This window comes from Mastomys coucha, unplaced genomic scaffold, assembly GCF_008632895.1.
Source record: "Mastomys coucha isolate ucsf_1 unplaced genomic scaffold, UCSF_Mcou_1 pScaffold20, whole genome shotgun sequence".
NCBI lineage: Eukaryota > Metazoa > Chordata > Mammalia > Rodentia > Muridae > Mastomys > Mastomys coucha.
Window position 1 is genome coordinate 116,084,447 of NW_022196903.1, and position 27,420 is coordinate 116,111,866.

Here is a 27,420-nt window from a genome sequence, read left to right on the forward strand (position 1 = left end):
AACGAGCATCTCTTATTTCTACTTTTTTTTTTTTTTTTTTTTTTTTTTTTTTTTTTTTTTTTTTTTTTTTTTTTTTGGTTTTTCGAGACAGGGTTTCTCTCTGTAACCCCGGCTGTCCTGGTACTCACTATGTAGACCAGGCTGGCCTCGAACTCGGAAATCCGCCTGCCTCCGCCTCCCAAGTGCTAGGATTAAAGGCGTGCGCCACCACCGCCCGGCTTTATTTCTACTTTTAAAACAAAAATAAGGTTGAGAGTCAGCCAGCAAAGCAGGCTTCCCTGTATGTGGGCTTGGTGTGGACTTGCATTGCTGCAGACAATGCTGAACATGAACAAGCAAGCAAATAACCCGCCTCAGCTCTACACCACATTTGAGTTCACAGCTGAAGGAAAGGGACTCCAACTGTGGTCTGCAGTCCGACGGTCTGGCAGAGACACTCTTTATGCAAGTAGTAATCTATGCATAGAGTGTAAGCCCTTGGGGAGGCAGGAGATAAACTGTACATTTCAAACTGGGCAGTGGTGACACACACCAATCCCAACACTCAGGAAGCAGAGGCAGGCGGATCTCTGGAAGTTCCAAGGCCAGCCTGGTCTACAAGAGTGAGTTCCAAGACAGCCAGGGCTACACAGAGAAACCCTGTCTTGAAAAACCAAAATACATTACTAACAATAAATAAAATTTGTTTTTCTGTGTACATTTCAACTACTAAATAGGTACTCACTTATTTTTTTCAAACATATACGTGGAATTTCTAAATTGTTGGAAGCTTTCTCTGGTTCATGTATATGTACAGTAGATATGGACATACTAAAAAAATATTTGAATGAATAAAAGATTCTCTGGCTGTAAGGTTAAAGATACTGAGGAGAGACTCCCCTCCCTCCCCATTATATTTTGGGTAGGAGCATAGTTGGAATTTGGAAAATTGAAAGCATTTGACTAGGTCTGCTTAGTTTTCTGAGTAACACTGTAAAGAATTTTCATCGAGGTCACCTTTTTAATCTCCACCAGGACCTGGCTGTTCCAGGTACCTAGACCACAGCTATTTTCTTGTCTCTTGGTGACTCTTTGATCCTGACATCTCCAGTCAATACCAAGCAACCCAGCAGCCTCAGGAAAAGACAGACACATTCCTCTCTGAGGGGGACGAGGAGGACGTGCGCGCCTCTTGGGAACAGTGTTCCTCCAGGTCTCTCAAGCTCTATGTCTGCACCATGAAGAGCAGGTGGTGACAGCTGCCCCCTCTGTCTCACCAATGACTAACCAGTCAACATCAGTGGCAGAGCCACATTCTAAAGCAGCCTCGCGCCTTGCTTTCCCCGGGCTCTCAAAGATAAGGACAGGGCTCCAGGATTAAGTTGTGTTTACCCGGTATTGAGAGAGAGACAAAAGAAAAGGAGCATTATTTACCTTCTTAAGAGAAACGACCTTTCCACAGGAAGGAATGAAGAAAGCACAGAAAAGCAGCTACAGGCCAGGAAGGGCGATGAGATAGCTAAGTGACAACTTAGTTTGCCTTGAATACAATGCTGCCATGTGATGATAATGACCCACTTAATGACACAGCACTGTTAATATTCTAAAAAGTCAGAGAACAAGAAGATGAAAAAGAACATTTTGTTTAAGAGTCTCATGTAACCCAGGCTGCTTAGGACTTGAGAGCCTCTTGATTCAGTTTACCAAATGTTGTGTTACTATGCCCAACTCTGAAAACTTGAAGTGGAAAAAGTAATACCTCACTGTTTTCCTACTACAATCTAGAAAGATTACTAAAGGATGGTTGGCTACACCAAGGGAAGGGAAGAGGGGTCATTAGTAGGAAATAGAATGATTTTATTAGTATTAAGTAGAATTATTTATGATGCTTAAAGCATAACAAACTGCTTCCTACAGAATTAATGACATCAGGGGACACTGGAGACCAGTGTGTCACACGACATGCTGCTGGTGCAGGGTTAGTGACATCAGGGGACACTGGAGACCAGTGTGTCACACGACATGCTGCTGGTGCAGGGTTAGTGACATCAGGGGACACTGGAGACCAGTGTGCCATGTGCCATGCTGCTGGTGCTTTGGGCCGGATAATCATGCACAGTGTTCTGAGTATAGCCTCCACTCACTGGACTCCTTCTGGCTTTCTTCCTGGGAGTGCTGTGTATTAGACCCAGGGCCTCAGGTATGCTAGGCAAGCGCTCTACCATTGAGCTACCCACCCACCATCCATTGTATTCACATGACTTCAGCATAGTTAGGATAACAAGACTATCCTGAAAAACTGCCAAGTGCCCTGGTGGGAAAAACTACACCAGGTGGCTTGATTACGTCTTGAAAATCTCTAATATGCCAGGCAGTGATGGTGCATGCCTGTTTTTTTTTTTTTTTTTTTTTTTTTTTTTTTTTTTTATTATTATTTAAGGTTTATTTATTTAGGGGCTGGTGAGATGGCTCAGCAGATAAGAGCCCTGACTGCTCTTCCGAAGGTCCTAAGTTCAGATCCCAGCAACCACATGGCGGCTCACAACCACCCATAATGAGATCTGACGCCCTCTTCTGGTGCATCTGAAGACAACTACAGTGTATTATGCCAGAGCGAGCCGGGCCGGAGCCAGCGGGGCAGGCTGGCAGAAGGTCCTGAGTTCAATTCCCAGCAGCCACACACATGATGGTTCACGGCTATCTTTACAGCTACAGTGTACTCAAACACATAAAATAAAATAAAATAAATCTTTAAAAAGAAAAAAAGATTGGGGCTGGTGAGATGGCTCAGCGGGTTAAGAACACCGACTGCTGGTGCTTTGGACTGGATAATTATGCACAGTGTTCTGAGTATATAATATGTATAATAAATATTTTTTTAAAGATTTGTTTATTAATATACATAAGTACACTGTAGCTGTCTTCAGACGCACCAGAAGAGGGAGTCAGATCTCATTACGGGTGGTTGTGAGCCACCATGTAGTTGCTGGGATTTGAACTCAGGACCTTCAGAAGAGCACTCAGTGCTCTTACCCGCTGAGCCATCTCACCAGCCCCCCCTAAGCTATAGGAAGCTAACACACTGATGAGAACAAGAGAAACAGGCAAGTTATAACAGGTTAGGCAAGTTATAACAGGTTAGCACATGTCTGAAGACTGGCCAACAGAAGGATGTAGTCATCTCCCTGATCAAGTCCTTCCTGCCTTTCGTACGACCTGAAGATGTCTTACAAGAGCAGAGCTGGTGAGATGGTAAAAGTGATTGCTAGAAAGCTTGGTAATCTGAGTTCAATTCCTGGGTGTGTGGCCACTTCAGCACATACACATGTACACACATAAATGTGGGGAGAAGAAGTTCCAATGTCTTGTTCTTTCTTGTCACTCGAGTCTGAGCTTAATAGCTACTCCTTCAAAGACTTCTCCTTGACCAGTGTATCTGATGTTGCCCCTCTATCCACAGTTTAGCAAATTACCTTTTTTTAATTTTTCTTTAATATTGTACAATTTGTTACATTACCACATTGCTAGTCAGAGAAAAGCTACAGTGATAGAAATACACATCACAAAAAGGCCAGTGTTGGATCAACTGAGCCCTAGAATCCATTAAGTCAGCACATGCCATCACAAGACTCTTTAGTTTTTTCTAAGATGCACAAGTGTTTTACCTACTACCGTCTATGCAGCCCTGTGCATGCAGTGCCAAGGAAGCCAGAAGAGGATGTTGGATCCCCTGGAACTGGAGTTACAGGTGGCAGTGAACCTCCATGTGAGTGCTGGGAATTGAACCTGGGTCCTCTAAAGAACAGACAGAGCTCTTTTGTTTTATTTTGTTTTGAGACAGGGTTTCTCTGTGTAGCCCTGGCTGCTCTGGAACTCACTCTGTAGACCAGGCTGGCCTTGAACTCAGAAATCCACCTGCCTCTGCCTCCCAAGTGCTGGGATTAAAGGTGTGCACCACCACTGCCTGGCCTACAGCCAGACCTCTTAACCACTGAGCTTTCTCTCCAGCCCATCGGTATGCTTCACAATGAATTCTTCCTACCCAAATCATCTTCTGCCTGGGTATTTCCTACACATTTTATATTTCAGTGTTCTATGCTTATTATCTCGTAATTCAGTATAAGATTCTGTTCATGATTCCCACTTCTGCATAAATTTCTCAGTTTTGGATCATTTTTCCTCTGTTGTCAATGAAGTCTTTTTTTTTCTTCCAGACACTACTTATTTGCATCATCTTTCTCCTTCCTTCTCCTAAGCCAACTAGGAAAAGGTCATCCCACATCATTAGAAGCAAGGGGCAAAAGGGTAGCCATTGAAAGGGGTACATTTCCTTATCACTGGAGTCTCTTGGTCCACCTCACAGCCCTAACAGGACGGCTTAGGCTACAGCCCAGTCACCTGAGGGACTCAGAGGGAGAAGCCTGCTGCCAGGAGACTAGAATTGGACTCTTGTCCCAAAGTGCCCTGACTGTTCCCTCTCTCTCTCTCTCTCTCTCTCTCTCTCTCTCAAAAGAGACAGGGTTTCTCTCTGTAACAGTCCTGGCTGTTCTGGAACTCACTAGTTGGACTAGGCTGACCTCGAACTCAGAGATCAACCTGTCTCTGCCCCGAGTGCTAGGGTTAAAAGGTGCGTGCCACCACTGCCCCTGAGTCTATACTGCTTCCCATTTGGTTTCTGTCCTTCAGGGTGAGCTATATTCTGGCTCTCCAATTCTCCTTCTCCCATTCTGCTCCAGTGCCTTTCAGAATAGCCAGGACTCTGCAGGACTCTACAGTTTCTACATGCAATCACATGCCCACTACTATTAATAAGATGTTAATCTCTGTTGTAGTTACAATTCTTTTGTTGCAATGACTGTTGTCCTCCTATGATAACGTTCTTGTATGAATTCTCAGAAAAAAAATGGACGTTCCACACCTGGGAGGAAACAAGTGAACCACAAGAGAGAAGGACAACACTGGTCCTTGCTTCTTGTATTTCAAGCTTGACCTGGGGAGGACTTTCCCAGAGGTGAAGTTGGTCTCTGACAATGGAGCCGGGCCAGCTGCTTCTCGGGAGAGAGCCCTGTAGGGGAACCAATTCACTCTAAAGTCCTAACTCTATTTTCTTCTTATCTTCTAGTGAGAGATAATAAAGCCTGCAATGGCATTCCAAGCTTATCTTCACTGCATTCAGCAGCAGCACAGCGGTGAGCTACAATTAAGGGATGAGAGAGGGAGGCCCTGGCCCTCTCCTCTCCCGGCCTCAGGCTACCCAGGTGCTACTTAGGGTCTTAATCATTTCCAAAGAGTACAAGCATTTTGTCTACAGGTTCAAGCATCCCCCACCCCATTCCACTGCAACCTTTTTGTTTGTTTTTGGTTATCTATCTATCTATCAATCTATCTATCTGTCTATCTATCTATCTTCTGAGAAGGGTTCTCTGAACTTATTCTGTAGGCCTGAGACTGAGAAACCACCGGCCTCTGCCTCTTGAGTGCTGGAATTAAAGGTATGTGCCACCACCACCACCGCTCAGATCATTTCAATCTTTCTGAAGATATTTCAGTAGCAAAAGATGTCAATGATCAGTGACTCTCTCAACAAAAATTCATTCTTGGGGCTGGAGAGATGGCTCAACATGTAAGAGCACCGACTGTTCTTCCGAAGGTCCTGAGTTCAAATCCCAGGAACCACATGGTGGCTCACAACCATCTGTAACGAGATCTGACGCCCTCTTCTGGAGTGTCTGAAGACAGCTACAGTGTACTTATTTATAATAATAAATAAATCATTTATTTGCTACTCTTGTTCTTAATTGGACTCAGAAATAGAAGCTCTCATCAAGGGCAGTCTACGTATTTTAAAAGTGTGTGCACTAGCGCGCACACACACACACACACACACACATACACACACACCTGTTATGAGAACCACCAGGCAGGGGCTGGAGAGATGGCTCAGTGCCAATTGCTCTTTCATTGGACCAGGTTCTGTTCTCAGCATCCTTATCAGGGAGTCTCAATCATCACGTCATTTGCTGGGTATCCAACACCCTCTTCTGTGCTACAGGCACTCACATGTGCACATAAAATAAATATGTACTCACACATACAATAAAAACATTGTTTTAAGAAGGAAAACTAGATATGCCTATAATCTTAACACTAAGGAGGAAGGTGGAAGCAGAAAGGTCGGACCATGTACAATCCAGTCTCAAAAAAAAAAATCTGTGAAAAGAACAAAAGATAAAAGAAGGTCAACTGCAAGAAAGAGTCACCCATAAAGGAAGCACCAAAGCGAGATGTCCGAATACATTCAAAAGAATTAAGGAGGAGAATTTTTTCATTGATTGTTTTTTGGTGAAGGTGATGTTTATTGTGCCTGAAAAGTCAATAAAAATTGACACTGCTTAGCTGGAGAGATGGCTCTTCTTCCAGAGGTCCTGAGTTCAACTCCCATGTGCAGCCACATGGCTCACAACCATCTGTAATGGGATCTGATGCCCTCTTCTGGTGTGTCCGAGGAGAACTACAATGTACTCATATACATAAAATAAATCTTAAAAAAAAAAAATTGACACTACCCAGTTCTAGTTGAAATATTTCAAAATGCAGAGTTGGATAAAGATAAACATGTAAACCCTTTAGAAGAGAGTTGATAATATCCGTTAAGATTTAGATATTCAGCCAGATGTGGTGGTGCACACCTCTAAGCCTAGCACCTGGGAGGCAGGGGCAGGTAGAGCTCTGAGAGTTCCAGGCCAGCCTGACCTATAATCCTGGCCCTCTGGAGGCAGAGACAGGAGAATCTTAGAGCAAGTTCGTTAGCTTGGCTAGCTGGATCAGTAAGCTCTAGGTTCGCCAGGGACCCTACCTGAAAATATAAGGTAAAAAAACAATCGAGAAATACTCCCTTTGTCAATTTCTCACCTTTACACACAGGCACATGTCTCCCACACAGGCACACACACATGTACCTGCACACAATCGTACACATATACATTCCAACATATGTGAATCCCTATACACACACACCACACACATATGCCAAAAAATGGCTCAGATTTTCATATTTTTTCACCACAATTTCCATAAAATATCATCATCATACACAGATAAAGGTACAAAGATGGTCACCACAGAGTAATGTCACAGAGAAAGCCTGGAAGCCACCTAAATGCCAAGGAGGATTTGTTTTCAAAGCATTGTTTATATATAGTTCACGGTGAACTTCCTCACCTCCTCGTAGTTCTCTATATTTACACAATGGTGTTTTTCAGTTCCGGGCTCTCCAGGCTCTTAGGTCCTAGGGTGTCCTTTATGTTTCCTCAGTCTAGAAAGCCCCTTCTTTCCTGTGGCTGGCATACTCTGTTTAAAAGCCAGCTGTAATGTGCGTTCGGAGAAGGGCTCTCCATCCACTTGTGTCTGTTAATTTGATATAAAGTGATTACTGTCTCCTTCAATACCATGTATTGTGTCTGTTAGAAAGCAGCTCCCACAATGGACAGCCATGTACAGAACACTATGGACCCATTAAAGCAATGACTGTAACTGCATAATGACTTAAAAGTATGTTGAGCTCATGTTTCTTCACTGTGTGTTGTCTTAAACGTATAAGAACAGATAGGACACATGATATCAACCAGAAGGCTGAAAATCTATTCTCTGTATATTTTAAAATAGCACTGACATTATCAATTGTGTATTATACTAGTTACACCAATACTCCATGGTGAACCAGTGAGCTCTGGGTTCATCTAGGGTACCTGCATCAATATATGAGGTAAGAGATATATTTGTCAATCTCTGACCTCCACACACATGTTCACACATGTGCTCATGTACCTGTGCACTTGAGTTAGAAAGGCATCAGCCAGGCAGTGGTGGTACACGCCTTTAATCCTAGCACTTGGGAGGCAGAGGCAGGCAGGTGAATTTCTGAGTTCGAAGCCAGCCTGGTCTACAGAGTGAGTTCCAGGACAGCCAGGGCTTAAAAAAAAAAAAAAAAAAAGATTTCAAGAATTCAATTCGAGTTTGAGATCAGCCTTGGCTACAGGAGTCAAAAAGAAGAGATGGCTGGTGAGTGAAGGTGCTCTCCATCCTGTCTGATAACCTGAGTTCAATCCTTGGAGCCCATATGGTAGAAGGAGAGAGAACCAGAATAAAACATATTCCAAGCTGAGAAAGCCAGTCACACAAGTAAGACAGAGCGCAGGGGTAGTTTGTGTTACAAGATTAGATAGACGAGTAAGGCAGAGAATTAAGACAAGCTATATTATTTCCTTTCTTTGTTTATTGGAGGATGCGGATATGCCAGGGCTCTGCTGAGAGGTCAGGGGACAGCTTGTTCTCTTCTACCATATTCTTAGCATTCCAACTCAGGTTGTAGGGTTTAGAAGCAAGTGTCCTTACCTGCTGAGCCATATTGACAAGCCTCTGTTATTTTCACTATAAAACTAAGGATGCTTGGTTTTAGTTTACATAGTAGATCAATAGGATGTATAAACGAATTTGAAGACATAGAATAGGGCTACAGACTCTGAGTCTAAATACGGCCAAGCTCAGGAATGCTACCCCTTTGGTGCTGAACAGGAGTGAGTCCCACAGTCCAGCACGGCAGATGCGGAGGAAAGGCATAGCCCATTAAGAGTCTGGCTGTGAGCAACAGTGTTTCAAGAGCAGCTTTTCAAGTAGGCACACTGCAAAAGCCCTACAGGCTCAGTGGTAGTGACTCCGACAAAAGAGGGTACAGTCGGGGAGGCTGGGGTGGAAGAAAACAGCTTTCTGGGTTGCAGGGGCAGAGGGAGCAGAGTTTGCCCGGCTGGACAGGTGCTGTGCTTTTTGATTCAGCAGCAAAGGAGGCTGAGAGATAAGGGGAGATCTATCACAAATGGCTAACCAAGCTAGGTGAGGCAGGTAGAGCATTTGACCTTTGTCTGCATACTAAGACATCTGGCGGGTTAACACCAGTCCAGATTTGGACTTTAGAAGGATCACTCGTAAGCCAAGGACTCAGGGGGGCTAGAGCAGCAGAGGGAGGGTAGCAGGAATTAGAGTGAACATCAAGCCAGGCTAGGCTATATTGCAAGGCCCAGTAACAAAAATGATAAAAATAAAAGAAAAATTATGGGCTACATGGTAGAAGCCACCAAGGAGGTGCTTATTAAAAGATGACAATAGCTTTAAATATTTGACAGGAAATTCAGAATATCAGCTCTCAAAATCTTTTAAAAGTATGTCTTAGTGATGGGCGTGGTAGTGCATGCTTTAAGCACTTTTAAGGAAGAGACAGGAAGATCTCTGTGAGGGTACCCGGGTCTACATAGTGAGTTCCTGGCCAGCTAAGGGTATATAGCGAGACCCTGCCTCAAAAAAAGAAAACAAAATGCAAATCTGTTTTCAAGTGAGCTTTCTTGAGAAAATCACATGATTTCATTTTCCTCAGGAGAGATGGAAAACAAAAGGCTCAGGCACAGCCATGACAGAGCAGGAGAAATGGAGAACCTGCCATTTGGGTATTTATTCAGTAGACATTTATTCACCCGCTACTATATAAAGGGCTTTCTTGACACTGTTCACTGTGGAATTAAAGACCAGGACAGAGAAAGACAGCATTGGAGACAGAGATATCGCATGCATTCTTAAAGCTTAAGGTCCTGCTACATTTCTAAAATGTGCTGCCTGCTCATGGAGACCCCGTGGCGAAGGGCGGCTGGCCTTCCTGCAGGAACAAATGTTTGGAAAACGTTTCAGCAGATCTGCTGGCTGGATTGTTCCATATCGCTTCTCCACTCGTGCTGACCTTTATCTCAGCCAGCTTGGAGCCACAGATAACACCTTAAAAGAGATTTGGAATGCCTGTGTACTCAAAGCAGGGTGTCCAGGGCAGGGTATAGGCAAGAAGAGGGGAAAGCAGTAGGACCAGATGAGAGGTAGCCAGGAAAGGAAATGAACAAGTAATATCCTAAGAGTAATAAGTTATTGTGGTTAAGTTACACAATAGTTCCCTCCAGTACCAGCAGCTGGCTTTACATAGAGCAGCTTCGGATGCCAGAAGAATTTGCTGTATGAAGCGCAAGCTCTATTCCCAACTGCATGACATTGGCCAAGCTGTCCTTAATGTTGACATCCATAAAGTGATGGAAGTGACTGCATTGATAGGGAGATTAAGTATTACACATTAAAGTGCTTTGCAGACTGCAAAACACAGAGTTGTCATTGCTCTGAATCTCACGAAGTACAGGAACTCTGAGGTCATGAAATAGCGTATCCTACCAGTAGACTTCCCTCAAAACATTTCTCTTCAGATCTAGCTCATGAAATCAATGGGGCAACATTTGACTAGTAAGGAGACCATGCCACTTTGAGGGGAACCCCTTTGACTCTCAGCCCAGACACTAGGCAATCCATCTCTACACCCTTCTGCAGATATTTATGTCAACTTCAGTTTTTATTGGCTCTCTTGATGGCTGGTCTTTTTGCTTCCTCAGTGGCTGGGTCAGCAACAATGGGAGTTTCAAAAAGAAAGCTGAGCCAAGAAAGCAGTGCCGGCTGTGGTGATACTGCAAAGCAATCCTCGCTTCTTGGAAGACTGGGGCTAGAAAATCTCAAGTTTAAGGCTAACCTAAACTACGCAATGAGTTCACGGCTAGTCTGGGCAACTTAGGGAGGCCATACCTCAAAACAGGCGAGGGAAGGTAGCTTATATTTCTGTGGTAGCAGGCTTGGCTGGCAAGCACAAAGCAAAGTTCAATTCCCAGTACAAAGTGGGGGCTGAAGGGTGGAGGTGAGGAGTTTAAAACCATGCAATTTACAAACTCTCAAATTATAATTAGCCATAGCATATTACAAAAAATATTATCTTAATTTTTTTAAGAGTGAAATCTGGCACAGAGAATTCTGACTACTTTTGTCACTTCTTCTTTTTTTTTGTTTTGTTTTGTTTTTGTTTTTTCGAGACAGCATTTCTCTGTGTAGCCCTCGCTGTCCAGGCTGGTCTTGAACTCAGAAATCCACCTGCCTCTGCCTCCCAAGTGCTTAAGTACACATAACATGGCATGTATGTGGAGGTCAGGGGACAACTTTCAGGAGCTGGTTCTCCTGAAAGAAGATGAGTCTCGTCTCAGGTGCCTGCAGAAGCCAGAAGCAGGCATCCGATCTGTGGGAGCGGAAGCTACAGGCAACTGTGAGACCTCTGAAGCGGCTGCTGGGAACTGGACTCAGGTCCTCTGGAGGAGCAGCGAGCGCTCTTAAGCACATCTGCACAGTCCAGTTCATTGCTTTCTTCCTTAAAATTGGTTTTAAGAAAGTGCCTGGTAGCAGGGGGAGGTGGTGCACTCTGGAGGCCAAGTGTGGCTTACTCCAGCCTTCATTTCTTCACTACTTTGCTTCCTTGGAAAAGGCGAGTTTTATCTCTAAGCCGCTGTAAGAAGGGCATTATGGTAACCGGTACTGCATTGGGAGACATTAGCAAAGTGGCAGTACTTGTTTTAGTCACTGCTACTCACTATGTCGTCTTCCCAGTACTGGTGACCTCACCACCTCCAGTGACCCATGAGATATGCAAATTCTCACTTTTCTACCCCAGATGTGATGAACCAGACTCTTGTCAGGGTAGGGCCAAGAAACCTGCAATAAGCCTTACAGGTGACTCTCACGGACGCCAAAGCTTCATGAGTATGAACCTGGTAGAGAGGTTCCTGTCTGTGTCAAATTTAAGAAGGTTGGGGACTGAAGAGATGGGTCAGGAGGTAACGGTACTCGCTGTGGGCGCATGCCAACCTGAATTTGATTCCCAGAACCCACACGAAGTTAGGAGAACAGACTCCATAAAGCTGACCTCTAAGCACCACATCGTGCCCCAGGCCTGTACACACAAATACATAGAGATATGCAATATAAACAAACAAACAAACAAAAGTAAGATGGTTAGCATGGAACATGTGTTAACATTAGTATTTGAAATAAAAATGGAAGTCAGCTTGTCTCAGAAGTCTAATTTGGCTCATGGGCTGGCCCAGGAACAATGGCTTTGTGTTTGTTTATAGCTCCGTAAACTGGAATGTACCATCTCTATTCCAAGGTTTTTAATCTCAGCATCCCCATTCAAATCTACAATGGCCTTTATGTATGACAGTTTTGTTTGGAAAACTAATGGAGGCTCGAGCCTTGTATAGCTTCTTTAGCCTAGGCCAGAAGCTTCTTGGCACAAGAGGTCTTCCTAGACCGCCCCGCCCCCAACTACTCAGAGAAGCACCTTCCCTGCTTTGCACGAAGGCACTGCGCCCTCTTCTGGCCTTAGAGGCAACATGCACGCACGTGGTACAGAGACATCCATGCAGTGAAAACATCCATACACTTAAACATAAAGGAAACAGATGCTAAATTTAAAATGTGTGTGTTTGTGCGTGGAGTGGGGTCCTAGAAAACTAAGATAACGGAGGAGCAGAAGTTTCGCATCTCGAAGCGCTTCTTCCTACTTTGTCTCCAGTGACACCCAGTATATGCTTCCCAGCCTGCACACGCAACCTGCAAGCCTCTTGCTTTCTTTCCATTTGGGTCCTCCTTTTTAGCTTCTTTTCAAACACAGACTGCATCAAAACAATTTAATTTAGCATCTATTGCAGTTTGGATATGAAGTGCTCCGCTCCGCCCCCCCACCCCCCCGAGGCTCACGTTAATAGGCCTTATGGGAAGAACCATGGGGACCTGACTAATCCACAGCTCCGTGGATTCATAGCTTGATAGTGATACGGATCATGTGGGGTGGGGCCCAGCTGCTGGCATTCCTCAGAAGGAATCTAATCCCTGGACCTGTCTTCTCTCTGCTCCACTCTACCGTGAGGGGAGCCGCCTTCCTCCACTCCCAGGCTCCGGGCTAGCAGCCTCATCATGCCTTGGCCCCCAGACAATGGAACCAAGTGATAATGGACTGAAATCCTGGAACTGTGAGAGAATAAATTCCTCCTTGCTTAAGTTTTCTCAGATACTTTGTCATGACAAAAGAGTGGCCAATCCGGCATGTGTGGTGTGATTTCAGTCTCAATCCCTGGCTCCGTTCTGATAGATACAAGGTTTAACAATCTCGGGAGGGGTGAACCACTTATTGAGTCGTTTGTTGGCCCTCATCTGCAAGCCACCCAGTCAGCAGAACCATACAAGAGGTCCTCCCTCAGTGGTTTTGTCATGGGCACTTGAACTCAGAGGCGCCTGCGCTCTGAGATCCTTCTCCTTTCCGCCTCTGATCTGATCTATGTTGAAGTCAATTAGGCCAACCTAATTTTCAGTGACCCACCACCACCACCTCTGGTTTCCTTGTCTTTAAACCTCCAACTCAACACACAAGTGTCAGAAGGCCATAGACCTCTGTTTTCTCATTTTAAAGCCCATACCCTTCCCATAATCCTCCTTCCTCCACTCCCAGGCCGCTATCTCTCCTTTCATTCCTTTTATCATCCGTTCCCTAAATAGTCTCAAATCTTCCCAGGGCTTTATCTTCTAGGCCTAATTAAAACAGTTCACAAGGCACTCCGCCTCACCTCACTTAGGTGAATCCCGGGCCATAAAAGCAGCAAGAACTTGGAGAACTACACCGCCATCTGGTGGCCAACTGTCAAATAGGTTTGCGATACCTCTGATGGTTGGCATCCTAGCAACAGACCCTGGAGGCGGATTCACCAAAGCTGGTCGTGGGCAGAACAGGAGAGCTCTTTCTTCAAACCAGCAATTTCTCTGCCTGTAATTATCTTATCTTAACAAGATTTTATTTTTACCTGCCAGAATTCTTTAATTCCTTCCTTTCACTGGGGACTGAACCTTGAGCCTCATCCGTGCTAGGCAAGAGCTGAGGCTACATCCCCAGACCTTCTACTCTTTTCTATCAGATACATCTCCAAGATCCCTTTTTCCTTTCTGACTAACCTAACCTATTATTTTATTGAGAAAATAGAAGCAAAGTAAAAGAAATTATCCATCTTCAGTAATAAATCTGGTTCTTATTGTATGCACATTCTCAGCTTCTCGTCAAACAGACACATGGTCAGCTACTCCATGTAAGCCATACCTTTTCTAGATAGCTGGACCTTTCTTTTTTTCACCCAACAATCCTGTCTGGAATGTAGTAACTCCATTCTGGAATCAGAAGTTACTTCTCTAATGAGTCCATATTCTAAAACCTCTTTAGACCAGCTCATCTGAGAGCCACAGAATTCAGGAGCTCGGACATTTGTGTGGTAATGAGAGCTGGAGAGGGATTTTACAGCCTGTAAGATCAAGTGAGGTGCTGAGCCTTATGATGCATTAAAGAATCCTTACAATACACAGTTCCTTCCTGAGGATCAAAGCAAGAATTCTCCTCCTCCTCTGACCCTCTATCTGTTCCTTTTTATTTGTCTAATTAGTTTTCAGTGCCAGGAATGGAGCCTGAGCTTCACAGGAGCTGGACAATTGCTCTACCACCAAGGCTTTGAAGCATGGCTCCATTTCCTCCAGTCATCCTGAAAAACATTCCTAAAGTTCATCTTTGTCAAGATCACCAACGCACTCCACCTTAACAGATCCAATAATGGCCTCTTATAACACATCTCTCTACTTAGTTGTGTTTTGCTTTGCTTTGAGATAGGGTCTGAAGTAACCCAGGCTGGCCTCATACTTGCTATATAGCTAAGGGTGACCTTGAACTTCTGATCTTCCAAGTGCTGGGATTACTGGTGTGCTACTGTTGTGCCACAAAGCATTCGTGAATCCCAAAAGACCATCAAGGAGCTGTTTCTGATATAATCACGTTAGGGTCTCTTTATTACAAACTCAAATTTGGGCTTACTCACCACTGGTCCACAAGATGGTTTTTGATGAGGCAGCCCCGAACTCTCATTGAGACAAGGTTTTACAGAAAATGGAAGTAAATGAGGTAGAGTCTAGCCTGGCAATCATCTAACTGAATGACTATTGTAAACTGACAGGTGGATGCTCTGAAGCAAGACCATATACAATCACAAACCATCTGAGAGTACATCTAAAACAATCAGCCTAATGTTTGATTAACTGTTACTAGGAAGTAGTAGCTAGGGAGTAGCTCTGGCCAGGGACAAGCCACGGGGTCCTTCCTGGTACATGGGTGCAGCTCGGGCTCAGCTATGGGCCAAGTTCTCAGGCTTTTTTGTTTTTTTTTTCTTTAAGATGGAGGCTGGGGGCTGGAGAGATGGCTTAGCAGTTAAGAGCACTGACTGCTCTTCTGAAGGTCCTGAGTTCAATTCCCAGCAACCACATGGTGGCTCACAACCATCCGTAATGAGATCTGACACCCTCTTCTGGTGTCTGAAGACAGCTACACTGTACTTACATATATAATAAATAAATACATCTTAAAAAAAGAAAAGATGGAGGCTAGTTCCAAGATGGAGTAGGTTTGGGTGCTCACTACCACCCTTGGTTTATGTAGTGCTGTAGATCAAAGACTTGGTAAATCCTGTGCAAGCTCTATTACCTGGGTTACACGTCCCACTCTCTGATTTGTTTGTTTGTTTGTTGTTGTTTGTTCGTTTGAGACAGGGTTTCTCTGTGTAGCCTTCTTTGGCTCTCCTGGAAATAGCTTTGTAGACCAGGCTGATCTTGCCTCTGCCTCCCGAGTGCTGGGATTGAAGGCGTGCGCCATCACGCTCAGCTTTGATCAGTTTTTAAGCACCATCTCCTCACCCTTCCTTAGCTCACACACTCATTTTAACCTACCAGGAAGCCAGGAAGGCCTTTTAATTTCTCTGCTCAGATTTTATTTTGGTGTCTAATTTCTTTAGCCCAGGGCCTCGAATACGCCAAGAAAGCATATGAGGGAATCCTAGTCCTCCTTAGACTTTGTGTCTGACACAGGGTATCTCACATGTGCAGGACATGAGAATGCCTAAGAAGGAAATTAAGTCAAGATAACAATATAGAAAATGGGATAAGGAGGGGGAGTTTGCTCATTCTGATACTGTGTCTGGGTGAGGAAAACCTCTTCAGGCAGAATGTGAGCAGAAACAGACTTTGCAGGGCATCCAATGAACTCTTCTGGACTCTGAGGGTACCAGTGTATACGCGACATATATGGACATGTACACATACACCTAAGTAAAAGGAATCTTAAATAAATCATAGCTCCATTGAGATGCAACTAACACACCTTATGAAGTACACAGCACAGTGGTTTTTAGTGTATTCAGAGTGGTGCAACTACCTTTTTGGTTTTTTTTAAACATTTGTTTGTATTTTGTGCTTTAGAGCCACAGCATGCAAGATGGAGGTCAGAGGATCGCTTTTTGACATTGGTTCTCTTCTTCTACAGTGTGGGTTCTGGGGATCCATGGCAAGTGTCCTACCTGCTGAGCCATCTTGGAGCACAACTTTTATTTTACTTTTTTTTTTTTTTGAGGCAGTGTCTCACTCTGTAGCCTTGGCTGGGTTGGTTACTTCTCTCACCCACTTCACTGCACTGTAGCTATGGTCATTCACCACACAACCGTCTGGCTGCTTTTGAGGCTGTAGCATTCAGAGGGGCAGAACAGTAGTAACAGACTGTATGGCCCACAGAGCGTAGCATAGTCACTTCTGCTCTCAGGATCTATGTACATTAGAGTTTTGTGACTGGGGCTGGAGTCTGAGAAGCAGTTATACCCCAGGACCTTTACATACTGTTTCTTTTGTACGAATAATTCCAGATTGCTGGCTCCTGGACATTCTGTTTCTGCCCAGCTTCTTCCTGAAGAGGCTTTCCCCAGCCGGACTACAGTAGCAGAATGAGCAAACTCCATTCCCTCCTTTCATGCCATTTGCTATATTGTGATCTTGACTTATTTTCCTTCTTAGATGTTCTCATACCCTGTACTAGGATATAAATCTGTAAAGGCAGTTCCAGGCACCAGTAGTGCCTGTCACACAAATGAAAAGAAAAGAAAAAAAAAAAAGAAAAAAAAACCAAAACCAAAACATAAAAACAAACAAAAAGCCTCGTGAAAACAGCTCAATGAATAACAAATGAGCCCTTGAAAGAAATGAGTCTAGAGAAAAAATTATTTAGTATCTTCTCAGTGGTTTTATTAGAGAAAACATGCCTAAATAAAAGAAAAGTATGGTCCAGGGGGTGGTGGTGCACACATCGAGTACCAGAACTTATACCTGGAAGGCAGAGGCAGGCAGATCTCTGAGTTCAAGGCCAGCTTGGTCTACAGACAGCCAGGGCTACACACACAAAAAAATCCTCCCTCAAAAAACCAAAAAGGAGGAGGAGGAGGAAAAGAAGGAGAGGAGGAGGAGGAAGAAGAGGAAAAGGAGGAGAAAATAGAAAATGGCTTGGGTTGTAGAGTGCTTGGTCTGCCAGAAAGCTGCCTGTGGTTCAATCCCACCCACCACATGAACAGGATGTGGTGGCTCACTTCTGTGATTCCAGCACTGGGGAGAGGTAGAAGCAGAAAGATCAGAGAAGCAAAGTCATCCTCAGCCATATATAGAGTTTGAGGCCAGTATGAGATGCATGAAACCTTATAAAGGAAGAACAGGCCCATGAGATGGCTCATTAGGTTAAAACACTTGGTTGCTATGGTGTATGACAGCTTAGCCCCATCCCTGGGACCCAGTGGTAGAAAAGGAGAACAGATTTCCACGGCTGTCCTCAGACCTCCAGTAATGTGCCATGGCACATATGCCAATGCACACAATTAAATACACAAAATATGAAAGAGAACCCAAAACCAAACAGTGGGTCTGATTTGTACATGATTTATGCAGCAGCATTTCTGAGTGACTGCACCTCCATGTTATTGACTGCGGGTTGAGAGCAAGAATCTTTGAACCTTTTTATTTTTAATTTTTCTAAATTAGTATTCCTTTATGAAATGAAAATCCAATTGGTGGATTTCAGGTTTTTTTCCTCACTATGAATTTAACCCTTTTCTCTTGATTCTTCTTGCACTCTGAGTTTTTGCCCTTTATGCTAGGATGATATTGGACATGGTTTCAGCTACTACTGGACTTTGTCAAAATGGCCTTGTCAAAACTAAAACCAGGACAAGTGAGATGCTCATTGTAGCCAGGGTTTGCTACTCTGTGGATTTTTCTTTCTTTCACCCTTCTCCACCCTTTAAAACCCTCTAACATTACATAGGAGGGAAAAAAGGACTTTATCATTAAATTATTTCCTGCTGATTAGGAGTGTTGAGTTTCTTGGGGGAAATTTTGATCTTCCCTGTCAGGATGTCTAATTTTTTCTTGTTTCCTCTTTGTGCATGACTATTTAACAAACCTCAACCATCAACAACAAACAGCAACTAACCACTAATCAACAACCCACCCCAACAACCAACTCAACAATCAACTCCCTACTGTCTTTGGGTCCTAACATCTATATACCTTCTGAAAAGTCCCCACAATTCTAAATGTCACATAATCGAAGTAAGTATTTTCCTCTGGCAAAAACACACCCCTGCTAGAGGACTAGACAAATCACAGTCAGCTGCTGTGAAAATCTGAAGCAGCCCCATATCCCACACCTGGAATCAAAATGAAAACACACTCTTATATTCTGTGCTTTTCTTTCTTTCTTTCCTTCCTTTCTTTTTTTAAATGTATTTATTTACAGTGTCCTTCCTGCATGTATGGTGATGTACCAGAAGAGGGCACCAGATCTCATTATAGATGGTTTGTGAGATGGTTTGCTATGTGGCTGCAATTGAACTCAGGACCTCTGGAAGAGCAGCCAGTACTCTTACTTAACCTCTGAGCCATCTCTCCAGTCTTTTTCAAAGACACCAAAATTCCTAAATTCTCACTACAGCTCATCTGATAAAGGTGCCTGTTTCTAAACCTGTTTTCAATTACTAGTAATACTACCAATAAACATTTAACCTTTATTTAACTTTAATTTCTACCAAATTTCAGAGGACATATTTTGTTAATGTCTATATTACTATAAGCTTAATAGACATGTATTTCTTTTCAAATAAAACAAGAATTGAGGGCTGGAGAGATGGCTCAGTGGTTAAGAGCACTGACTGCTCGTCCAAAGGTCCTGAGTTCAATTCCTAGCAACTACATGGTGGCTCACAACCATTCAAATGAGGACATGATGTCATCTTCTGGTGTGTTTGAAGACAGCTACAGTGTACTCTCATATATGGAGTAAATAAATAAATCTTCAAAAAAAAAAAAGAGGCTGGAAAAAATCCCAAAAGTTGGGAGGGCATGGTGGCACATACCAGTCATCTCAACATTGTGGTTTGAGGCAGGAGGATGTTGATTTGAGGCCAGCCTGAGCTATATAATGAGTTCCTGTCACAAACAAACATGAGTGATGTATGCTGCCCTCATACAATAAGGTTGGTATAATCAGGAAGCTAGAAATAAGAAAGGGTAGCCCTAGCCTGGTGATGGTGGGGCACGCCTTTAATCCCAGCACTTGGGAGGCAGAGACAGATTTCTGAGTTCGAGGCCAGCCTGGTCTATAGAGTGAGTTCCAGGACAGCCAGAGCTATACAGAGAAACCCTGTCTCGAAAAACCAAAAAAAAAAAAAGGAAGGAAGGAAGGAAGAGTAGCCTATAGTTTCCTCTTCTTTTTGAGACCGGGTAGCATAAGCTAGCCTCGAATTTGTGTTATCTATGGTAGCCTACAATTTTTGAAACGGAAAACAAAATAATCCCTTGCTCAAATAATGAGGCTCAATTATTCAATAAACCGGGTGAGGGTGAGCCATGCCCAGGATCTGCAGGGAGAGCTCCTTGGGGAGTAGGGGTGAACAGGGTACAGAGCAGCCATCCTTTTGGTTGGTGAAGGAAAAAACACGGTAAAAAGGGAATCTCGTACTAAATGTTCATGGCACTGCCTTCCTGGCCTGTCTGCCCTGGCACAAGCAGCTAATGCTCACTGAACACCCACTCTTTTCTGTGGCACACTGCCTGACCAGTCCACAAGGCACTCCTCCTCCAGCACCAACCCCAGCTTGCTGTAGAACCCACACTTACTCATCACCATGTGCCCTGCCAGCTCGTCTGGACCTCACTGGCACAGATGAACCTGGTTTCTTTAGCCAGGGGAATTGATGTACTGTTTGTATCATAAATTCCAGGCACTGATTTGTCCTCCAGCCTTTGGCTTCTCAGTTTCTGTGACTAGATTTAGTTTTTGCCTCTCAAATTCGGTGAGTGAGCACTGGTTGTAGGTGAACTCCCCTGCCTATGTGCAGTACAGCTGTTTCTTCCAGCTGAGGCACTCCTTTCTGGAAGGAGAGAGGGGGCTGCAAGCTTGCCAATAGGAGGGTTAGGGAGCTCATGAAACTTAAAACTCAGAAGAGCCTCCCTGAGGTAGGTTAAGCAATCGCTGGCAGGAATTGGGGTGACAGTGGAGGGTGGGGAGCTGAGTGAGGGAGTTGCTTGCAAGTTGTGGAGGGAAATCCAATGATGAATCTCACCCATCCCCATGAGCTTCTTCTGATGACAAAGCTGCTGCCTTTGAGTCACCCATGGGCAGATAAGTCATTCCCTATCCACACTCTGGTTAAATTCCAGTTAGATCAGACTGGAATTAACTCTTTGGTCTGTCATCAGTACCCTATCTGGGGTGAATAAATAGGTGTTCACATCTTCCTGAGAAAAGTCATACAATATATTTAATAAAGGCATGGCAGGAAAAAAAGATCACTTATCTCACTTCTGTAGTTTATATATGTATTTCACTGAGATTAGCCCTTATGCAAGGACAATATACAAAGGCTGGACATGGTGGTGCATACCTTTAATCCCAGCTTTTGAGAGTGTACTGGCTAGTTTTGTGTGTCAACTTGACACAGGCTGGAGTTATCACAGAAGGGAGCTTCAGTTGGGGAAGTGCCTCCATGAGGTCCAGATGTGGGGCATTTTCTCAATTAGTGATCAAGGGACTAGGGCCCCTTGTGGGTGGTTCCATCCCTGGGCTGGAGGTCTTGGGCTCTATAAGAGAGCAGGCTGAGCAAGCCAGGGGAAGCAAGCCAGTAAGGAACATCCCTCCATGGCCTCTGCATCAGCTCCTGCTTCCTGACCTGCTTGAGTTCCAGTCCTGACTTCCTTTGGTGATAAACAGCCATGTGGAAGTAAGCCAAATAAACCCTTTCCTCCCCAACTTGTTTCTTGGTCACGATGTTTGTGCAGGAATAGAAACCCTGACTAAGACACCATGACTACATAGAGAGACCTTAACCCCCAAAACCTCAAAAAGAAAAAAATGTGCGAGCATGTTAAGTCTATTGGCTGTAGTAGTAATAGTCTCTCCTAGAGGCCAAAGCAGTAATGGTCTCTCCTGTCATCATCTACATGCCTTTAATTATCAAGACAAAAAAAAGTTCAGGAAAGTGATAAACACGAAGATCATCAAGAGCAGCACACCAGTTTGATACCAGTCTGATATTAATCTTAATACTCACACTATGTTTGTTGCTCTCCATCTCTCTATTGTAGCAAGACTTGACCCTTCTTCAAATTTCTTTCAAGGCACAGCTTCCTGTAAATTACAATTGGTCATTAGTTATTTAGTTATTTATTGTATCTAATTAAGTTTCCTAAAAGAAGAGCCTGTGAGTTATCATTTGGACACAAGGGTGCTACAATATCGGAGGTGGGGTTTCATATATTCTAGTGATATGTTAGAATAAGTCAATTCTGGGATTCTTGTTCAATCGCCAGAGATGGGGGGTGGCTAACAAGTTAAGGGTCCTGGGTGAAGGAAAGAAAAAGATGGTTGAGGGATGGAGAGGTGGCTCAGTGGTTAAGAGCACTGACTGCTCTTCCGGAAGTCCTGAGTTCAAATCCCAGCAACCACATGGTAGCTCACAACCATCTGTAATGGGATCTGATGCCCTCTTCGGGTGTCTGAAGACAGCTACAGTGTACTTACATATAACAACATAAATCTTTAAAAAACTCTAGATTTTGACTTGTTACACGTCACCAGCTGACAGTGTCTCATCTTCAAAATGGACAGGAAGTGAATTGGGTAACTTTGCCGGTACCAATTCCATAATTTTCTTCTTTTTAAAAAATATTTATGTTACTTTTATGTATATGAGTCTTGCCTGCATGTATGTATGTTTACTGTATGCATGCTCAGTGCCCATCAAGGTCACAAGAAAGGCAAAGGTGTCAGATCTAGAACTGGAGGTATGACGGATGTTTGTGAGCCACCATGTAGTGCTGGGAACTGAACCGGGTCTTCTGCGAGAGCAGCAAGTGCACCTAACCACTGAGCCATCTCTTCACCATCACAAATTCTGTAATTTAATACAGCTTATTTCATCATGTGAGAGCTACAGCATTTGAAGAGCTACACCTGAAGCCCTCAGCATACAGAGAGATTTGGCTCTGCTGTGATACGACCAATAGTCTATGGTTGGCATCTCCCCCTTGAGAAGCCCATGCTCACTCGTAGGTGCATCTTTTTTCTCTTAACCTTACTGCTTAAAAGTTATACCAAAATTTTTTTAAAATCAAACCAACCCAGCTCTGCTTCAATAGCCTCTTTTCTTGTATAGATGCTTCTACAGTATAGAAAAATCCTATTAGTATTCTATTACATGGCTGTAATATGTTATTTATCCATTCCCTTTTTGTTGATGAACATTTGTGTTGCTTCCAGTTTTCAATTATTGCAAATACATTTGACTATGAACAACAACAGGTCTAACGTATTTGAAGTAGCCAGTGTCACACTCCTTTAATCCCACCAATGAGAAGGGTGAGTTCGAGGTCAGCCTGGTCTATTTAGTGAGTTTCAGGATGGCCAGGACTACACAAGAGACTCTGTATCCAAAATGATGACAAAACAGATTGGAAAGAATCTGCCTCTATTTACCCCCACCTTCGTCCAAACCATTTCAGTGAGTGGAGACGGTCAGAAAACATGATTCTGCTTAGCCAGCTGTCAACATAACCACACCTGCTTTCTCCGCCCGCCTTCTCCTGACATGGTCGGGTGGCCTTGTAGGCCAGCTGAGACAAAGTAGTGAAAATACTAGCTTGGTCGGAGACTGACCACACCCTCTACCCCTCCCCGTACCTCCTCCTCCTCCTTTGCTGAGCCGAGGGGGGGGGGTATGGCTAGTTATACAGCCTGTCTAGCTTCAACTTCCCAGGTCCTGGGACTGCGGGCATGTGCTGCCAATCTGTGACAAAGATCTCTTTGCCTTTTCTCATCTTTTGATCCCTTCCTCATCTTTCTCCTGAGAACTCCCTCTTATCTTCTGTGGCACTCTCATTTTGGAAAAGCAAAACAAATGCAGAACAGCCCCCACCGTGTCCTTTCACTTGAAATAAATAAATATGCTTTCCTTTAAAAGGGAGGTTCTGGGACTGGCAAGATAGTTCAGTGGGTGAGGATGCTTGCTGCTAAGCCTCACAACCTGAATTCGATCCCTGGAACCCAATAGCGAAGGAAGGAACCAAAATCCTACAAGTTACAGGGAGATATCACACACACACACACACACACACACACACACACACACACATACACACACACACACACACACACACACACACACGCACGCACACGGTTGGGTAGAGATATAGCTGAACAGGGGAACACTAACCTAGCATGTGCTCAATCCCCAGTACTTCGTGAAAAAAAATAATAACGTTAAAGTGGTTAACTTACAGAATAGTGCTTCATGTTTATGTATTAAAACTGGGAGGAACTAAGACCATTTTGCCCAGGTTGGCAGTTAGCCTTTCATCCTTTCTCAAACACTTAGTGAATTACCCACATATTTGCTAAGAAAAAGCCAATTTTCCCCTGGCTTAAGACCTTAGCAGACATCTTTCATGACTAACACAGTTCCTTCCTCTCCGCGGTCCAGTTTCCTGAGTTTGGACTCCCTCGAGGCTCACTCTCTGTGAAGTTACCCTCAGAAAGGTCCTCTCAGACAAACCTCTTTCTTTGCCCCCGCACTTGTCGGAACACACAGTGCGGTCCTGATTCCTTCACCCGGTACCTTGGGAAGATTTACGTGCCTGGTGGCAAAGGCCTGTAGTTCTAGATGGTCTGGGGGCTAGTGCAAGAGAACCTACAGTTCCAGTCCAGCCTGGGTTACAAGGGAGGAGTTCAAGGCCAGAGAGAGCCCCTGTCTCAAAAGAGTAACGAGGGGATGTAGCTCAGTGGTGTAGCCCCTTCCTGGCTTGACCAAGTCGGTAGTTTCCATCCTCACTTACAAAGACTTCCCCCGCTATGATCTATGCGGTACTGGTTTGTCTAGGATGTGAGGTCCAGGAGGGCGGGGCTTTTGGCCATGCGCTTGGCCGAGGGCTCAGGGATCCTCTCGGCGCTCAGTGAACACCAACAGGGGCGACTCCGAACACCCTCCACCCACCTCGACTTCCCGCCTCTCACCCACCATCCCCGCAGCTGCCCGGTGCCGAGCTCCACCCAACCGCCCGCTTCGCAGCCTGGCTCTGCTCCGGGCGCCGCACCGGAGTGACGGCACCGCTGCCGTAGCCGCCACCGTCGCAGCCGTTAGCCCCGCGCCGTCGCCAGCTCGCTTTCCGTTCCGAAGGGTCCGTTGACGGAGGGAAACGTGCCCGGCGCCCGCTTGCTCTCTGTGTCCACCCTGCACGCTCCACGTACAGCGGAGGCAAGGGTCCCCCTGCGTCCTGTTCCTCACCTGGCCACCAACCGATCAGCTGCACCCTGGGGTCCCCGAACGTGTCAGCGCCCCGAGGCTTCACGTCCTGGTCCCCGCCATCCTCCGCGCCTTCCTTAAGAGGGTGTTGACACTGCTGCTTTAAGAGAAACGGATGCCCCCTCGCGCCTCTACGCCCCCGGGACGGCGTACATAGGGCTCCGTGGAAGGAGCTGGGGAGCCCCTTCACTGCCCATAGTGTTCCCCTTCTCCAAAAAGGCTCCGGTGCTGGTTTGGCGCTTCGGTATCATAAAGGTCTGCTACCCGGTTGGTGTGGGGTTAGTTCTCAAGCAGACAACACGCCTGCTAGGTTCGGCTGGCGGGAGACCAGGCTTGCAGTGACTGTGGGCCAAGATAACATGGCGTTTGAGGAGCCTGTGGAGGAGCTGGGGCTGGCAGGTTTTTTTTTTTTTTTAAATAAAGATCAGAATTACACCTGTCAAAAGGGTATTGCAGTGAAGGAACATGCGTGTGCAAAGGTGTGCAACTGAGGAAATGGCTAGGGAACTTAAATTAAAGCTCTGTATGCCAGTAGGCACTCACTGGAAGGCTGAGACAAGGGAGAGTGGGTACGGGGTGGGTGGGAGGGTGCAGGGGAGAAAGGAATGCCAAGCGGCAGAGAACAACAGGACTGTCATGCATTACTATCATTATTATTATTTTATTTTTTTACTTTTTTAATTTTTTACTTTTGGATTTTTGAGACAAGGTTTCTTTGTGTAGCCCTGGCTGTCCTGGAACTCACTCTGTAGACCAGGCTGGCCTTGAACTCAGAAATCCGCCTGCCTCTGCCTCCCAAGTGCTGGGATTAAAGGCGTGCGCCACCACCTCCCGGCTCATTATTATTATTATTTTTTAATGGGGTCTTTAGATAGCCCAGGGTAGCCCCAAACTCGCGTTGTAGTTGAGCCTGGCCTTAAATTCCTGATCATCTTGTAGGGTAAAAAGACCAAAGGAAAAACCACCCTGACCCCGACTTGACCCCAAGCCCAAGGCAGGGGCAAGAAGAAGGAACCCACCAATCTCTGAACAGGAAAACTCAGCAATTCCGAGCTCAGGAATTGAAATCCCAGAGGCCTCCACCCTCGGAAGCCCCACCCCCATCCCATACTTCCTATATAAACCTTGCTTTCTGCTCACTTCCCCGTAGCTTCACTCCTGAGCAGAGGCAGCCACCCTCTGGGATTATCCCCTCCCAATAAATCTCTTGTGTGAGGTTTGTTGTACTTTGTGGTTTTAATCTTGGCTCCCATTGGTCAGGTACCTTTCCGGGCAGAGTATAACACTTTTTGCTGGGGTAAACTCGGCCTGCCAGAGCAGAGATGGTAACACTTCTTTGGGGAAACCTTCCCCCAGCACAGGAGCAGATCTGTAGGTGAAGCCTTTTGCTTTAAAGCTACAACACTTCCTGAATATGGGGTAAATGAGTATGGCCTACTACACTTGGCTTTGGCTTTTCTTTTTTTTTTTAAGATTTATTTTTCTCTCCATTCCCAGTTTCCCCTCCAAAAAACAAAGAAACAAAAACAACCAAAACAAACCCCTATTGCCTCCCACTTCCCCATGCCTGCCACCCCGCCCTCTCCCACTTTCTGGCCCTGGCATTCCCCTACACTGGGGCACAGAACTTTCACAGGGCCGAGCTCCTCTCCTCCTATTGATGATCGAATTTGCAATCCTCTACTATACACATGCTGCCAGAACAATCAGACCCCTCCATGTGCAGTCTTTGGTTGGTGGTTGAGACCCTGGGAGCTCTGAGGGTACTACTTAGTTCATATTGTTGTTTGTCCTAAGGGGCTGCAAACCCCTCAGCTCCATTGGTCCTTTCTCCAACTCCTTAATAAAGAAAATAAAAAAAAGATTTATTTTTCTTTCTCCCTTCCCTTCCTCCCTCCCTTCCCCCTTCCCCCACCCCCTTGCTCTGGAAGAGCACCAAGTGCTTTGAACATCAGAGCCATGTCTCCAGTTCCCGTTTTGGCTTTTATTTGGACAGTGTCTCACTCTGTACCACAGGCTAGCCTTGAACTAGTAGCAGTCCTCCTATCTCAGTCTCAAGTACTGGCCTCAAACTCAGAGATCCGCCTGCCTCTACTTCCCTCATGCAGGGATTAAAGGTGTGCGCCACCACTGACCGGCTCTTTGACTCTTATTTATTAATACATTTGTGAAGAGATTCGTGTGGAAGTCAGAAGACATTTTGTGGGAGTTGTTGTTCTCCTCTTACCGTGTGGGTTTGGGATATTGGACTGGGTCTTCAGGCTGGGTAGTACGTGCCTTTTCCTGCTGAGTCATCTCACAGCCTTGGTTCTTGTGTTCTTGAAAGAATTGAGTCAAGAGACATACACAATTCAAGCAGAAGTCCACTAGCAAAGCAAGCGGGCACTCCTGACCAAGCCCACTCAGTCAACAGGTTCTCCAGCGCACGAGTGAGGATTAAAAGAAAAAAGACAACATGGTAGCATGACCCCAGTCAATTCTGAGACTGAAGGCACGTTTAATTTTTCCCAGTCCACTTTTATACCTTTTAAATTACGTGCAGCTATTAAGGGCAAGTAGTACAATGAGGAATCAAGCAAGACCATAGTCAAGGAACTGGCCAGACAATAAACACAAAGCCCTGTGATCACTCCGGTGATAGCTGTCTCTAAGGATGATCAAGATATTTGAGCCTACTTTGTTCTACCCTAAAACCAGATTCTTACTTCCTTGTTCTTGGCCAATGTCAGGTCCCTGCCTGACCTTACTTCATCATGCTCTAATGTTGGATTCCTGCCTGGACTTTTTTTTTTTT

General features: G+C 44.9%; 1 protein-coding gene and 1 long non-coding RNA gene across 6 annotated transcripts in view; one reads left to right on the top strand and one right to left on the bottom strand.

Annotated features, from left to right (window-relative positions):
• The window catches only part of Slc2a3 (solute carrier family 2 member 3), a 64,753-nt gene extending 40,035 nt beyond the window's left edge, over window positions 1-24,718 (bottom strand). Inside the window, exons 1-2 of one of the 5 annotated variants that reach the window (XM_031383310.1) lie at window positions 24,609-24,718; window positions 21,381-21,457 (exon numbers count right to left, since the gene is read on the bottom strand). In XM_031383310.1, the coding sequence (XP_031239170.1) occupies window positions 21,381-21,401 (21 nt within the window). In that variant the 5' untranslated portion in view covers window positions 21,402-21,457; window positions 24,609-24,718. Of the gene's footprint in view, window positions 1-21,380; window positions 21,458-24,159; window positions 24,269-24,317; window positions 24,500-24,608 lie in introns of those variants that run through there. The other 4 variants (XM_031383308.1, XM_031383309.1, XM_031383311.1 and 1 more) reach the window with 4 other exon arrangements.
• Window positions 24,719-24,767: 49 nt separating this feature from the next.
• LOC116099546 lies at window positions 24,768-25,841 on the top strand. The gene is made up of 2 exons (XR_004122296.1): window positions 24,768-24,881; window positions 25,566-25,841. It is a non-coding gene; the product is annotated as an uncharacterized LOC116099546 (long non-coding RNA).
• The last annotated feature ends 1,579 nt before the right edge of the window (window positions 25,842-27,420 follow it).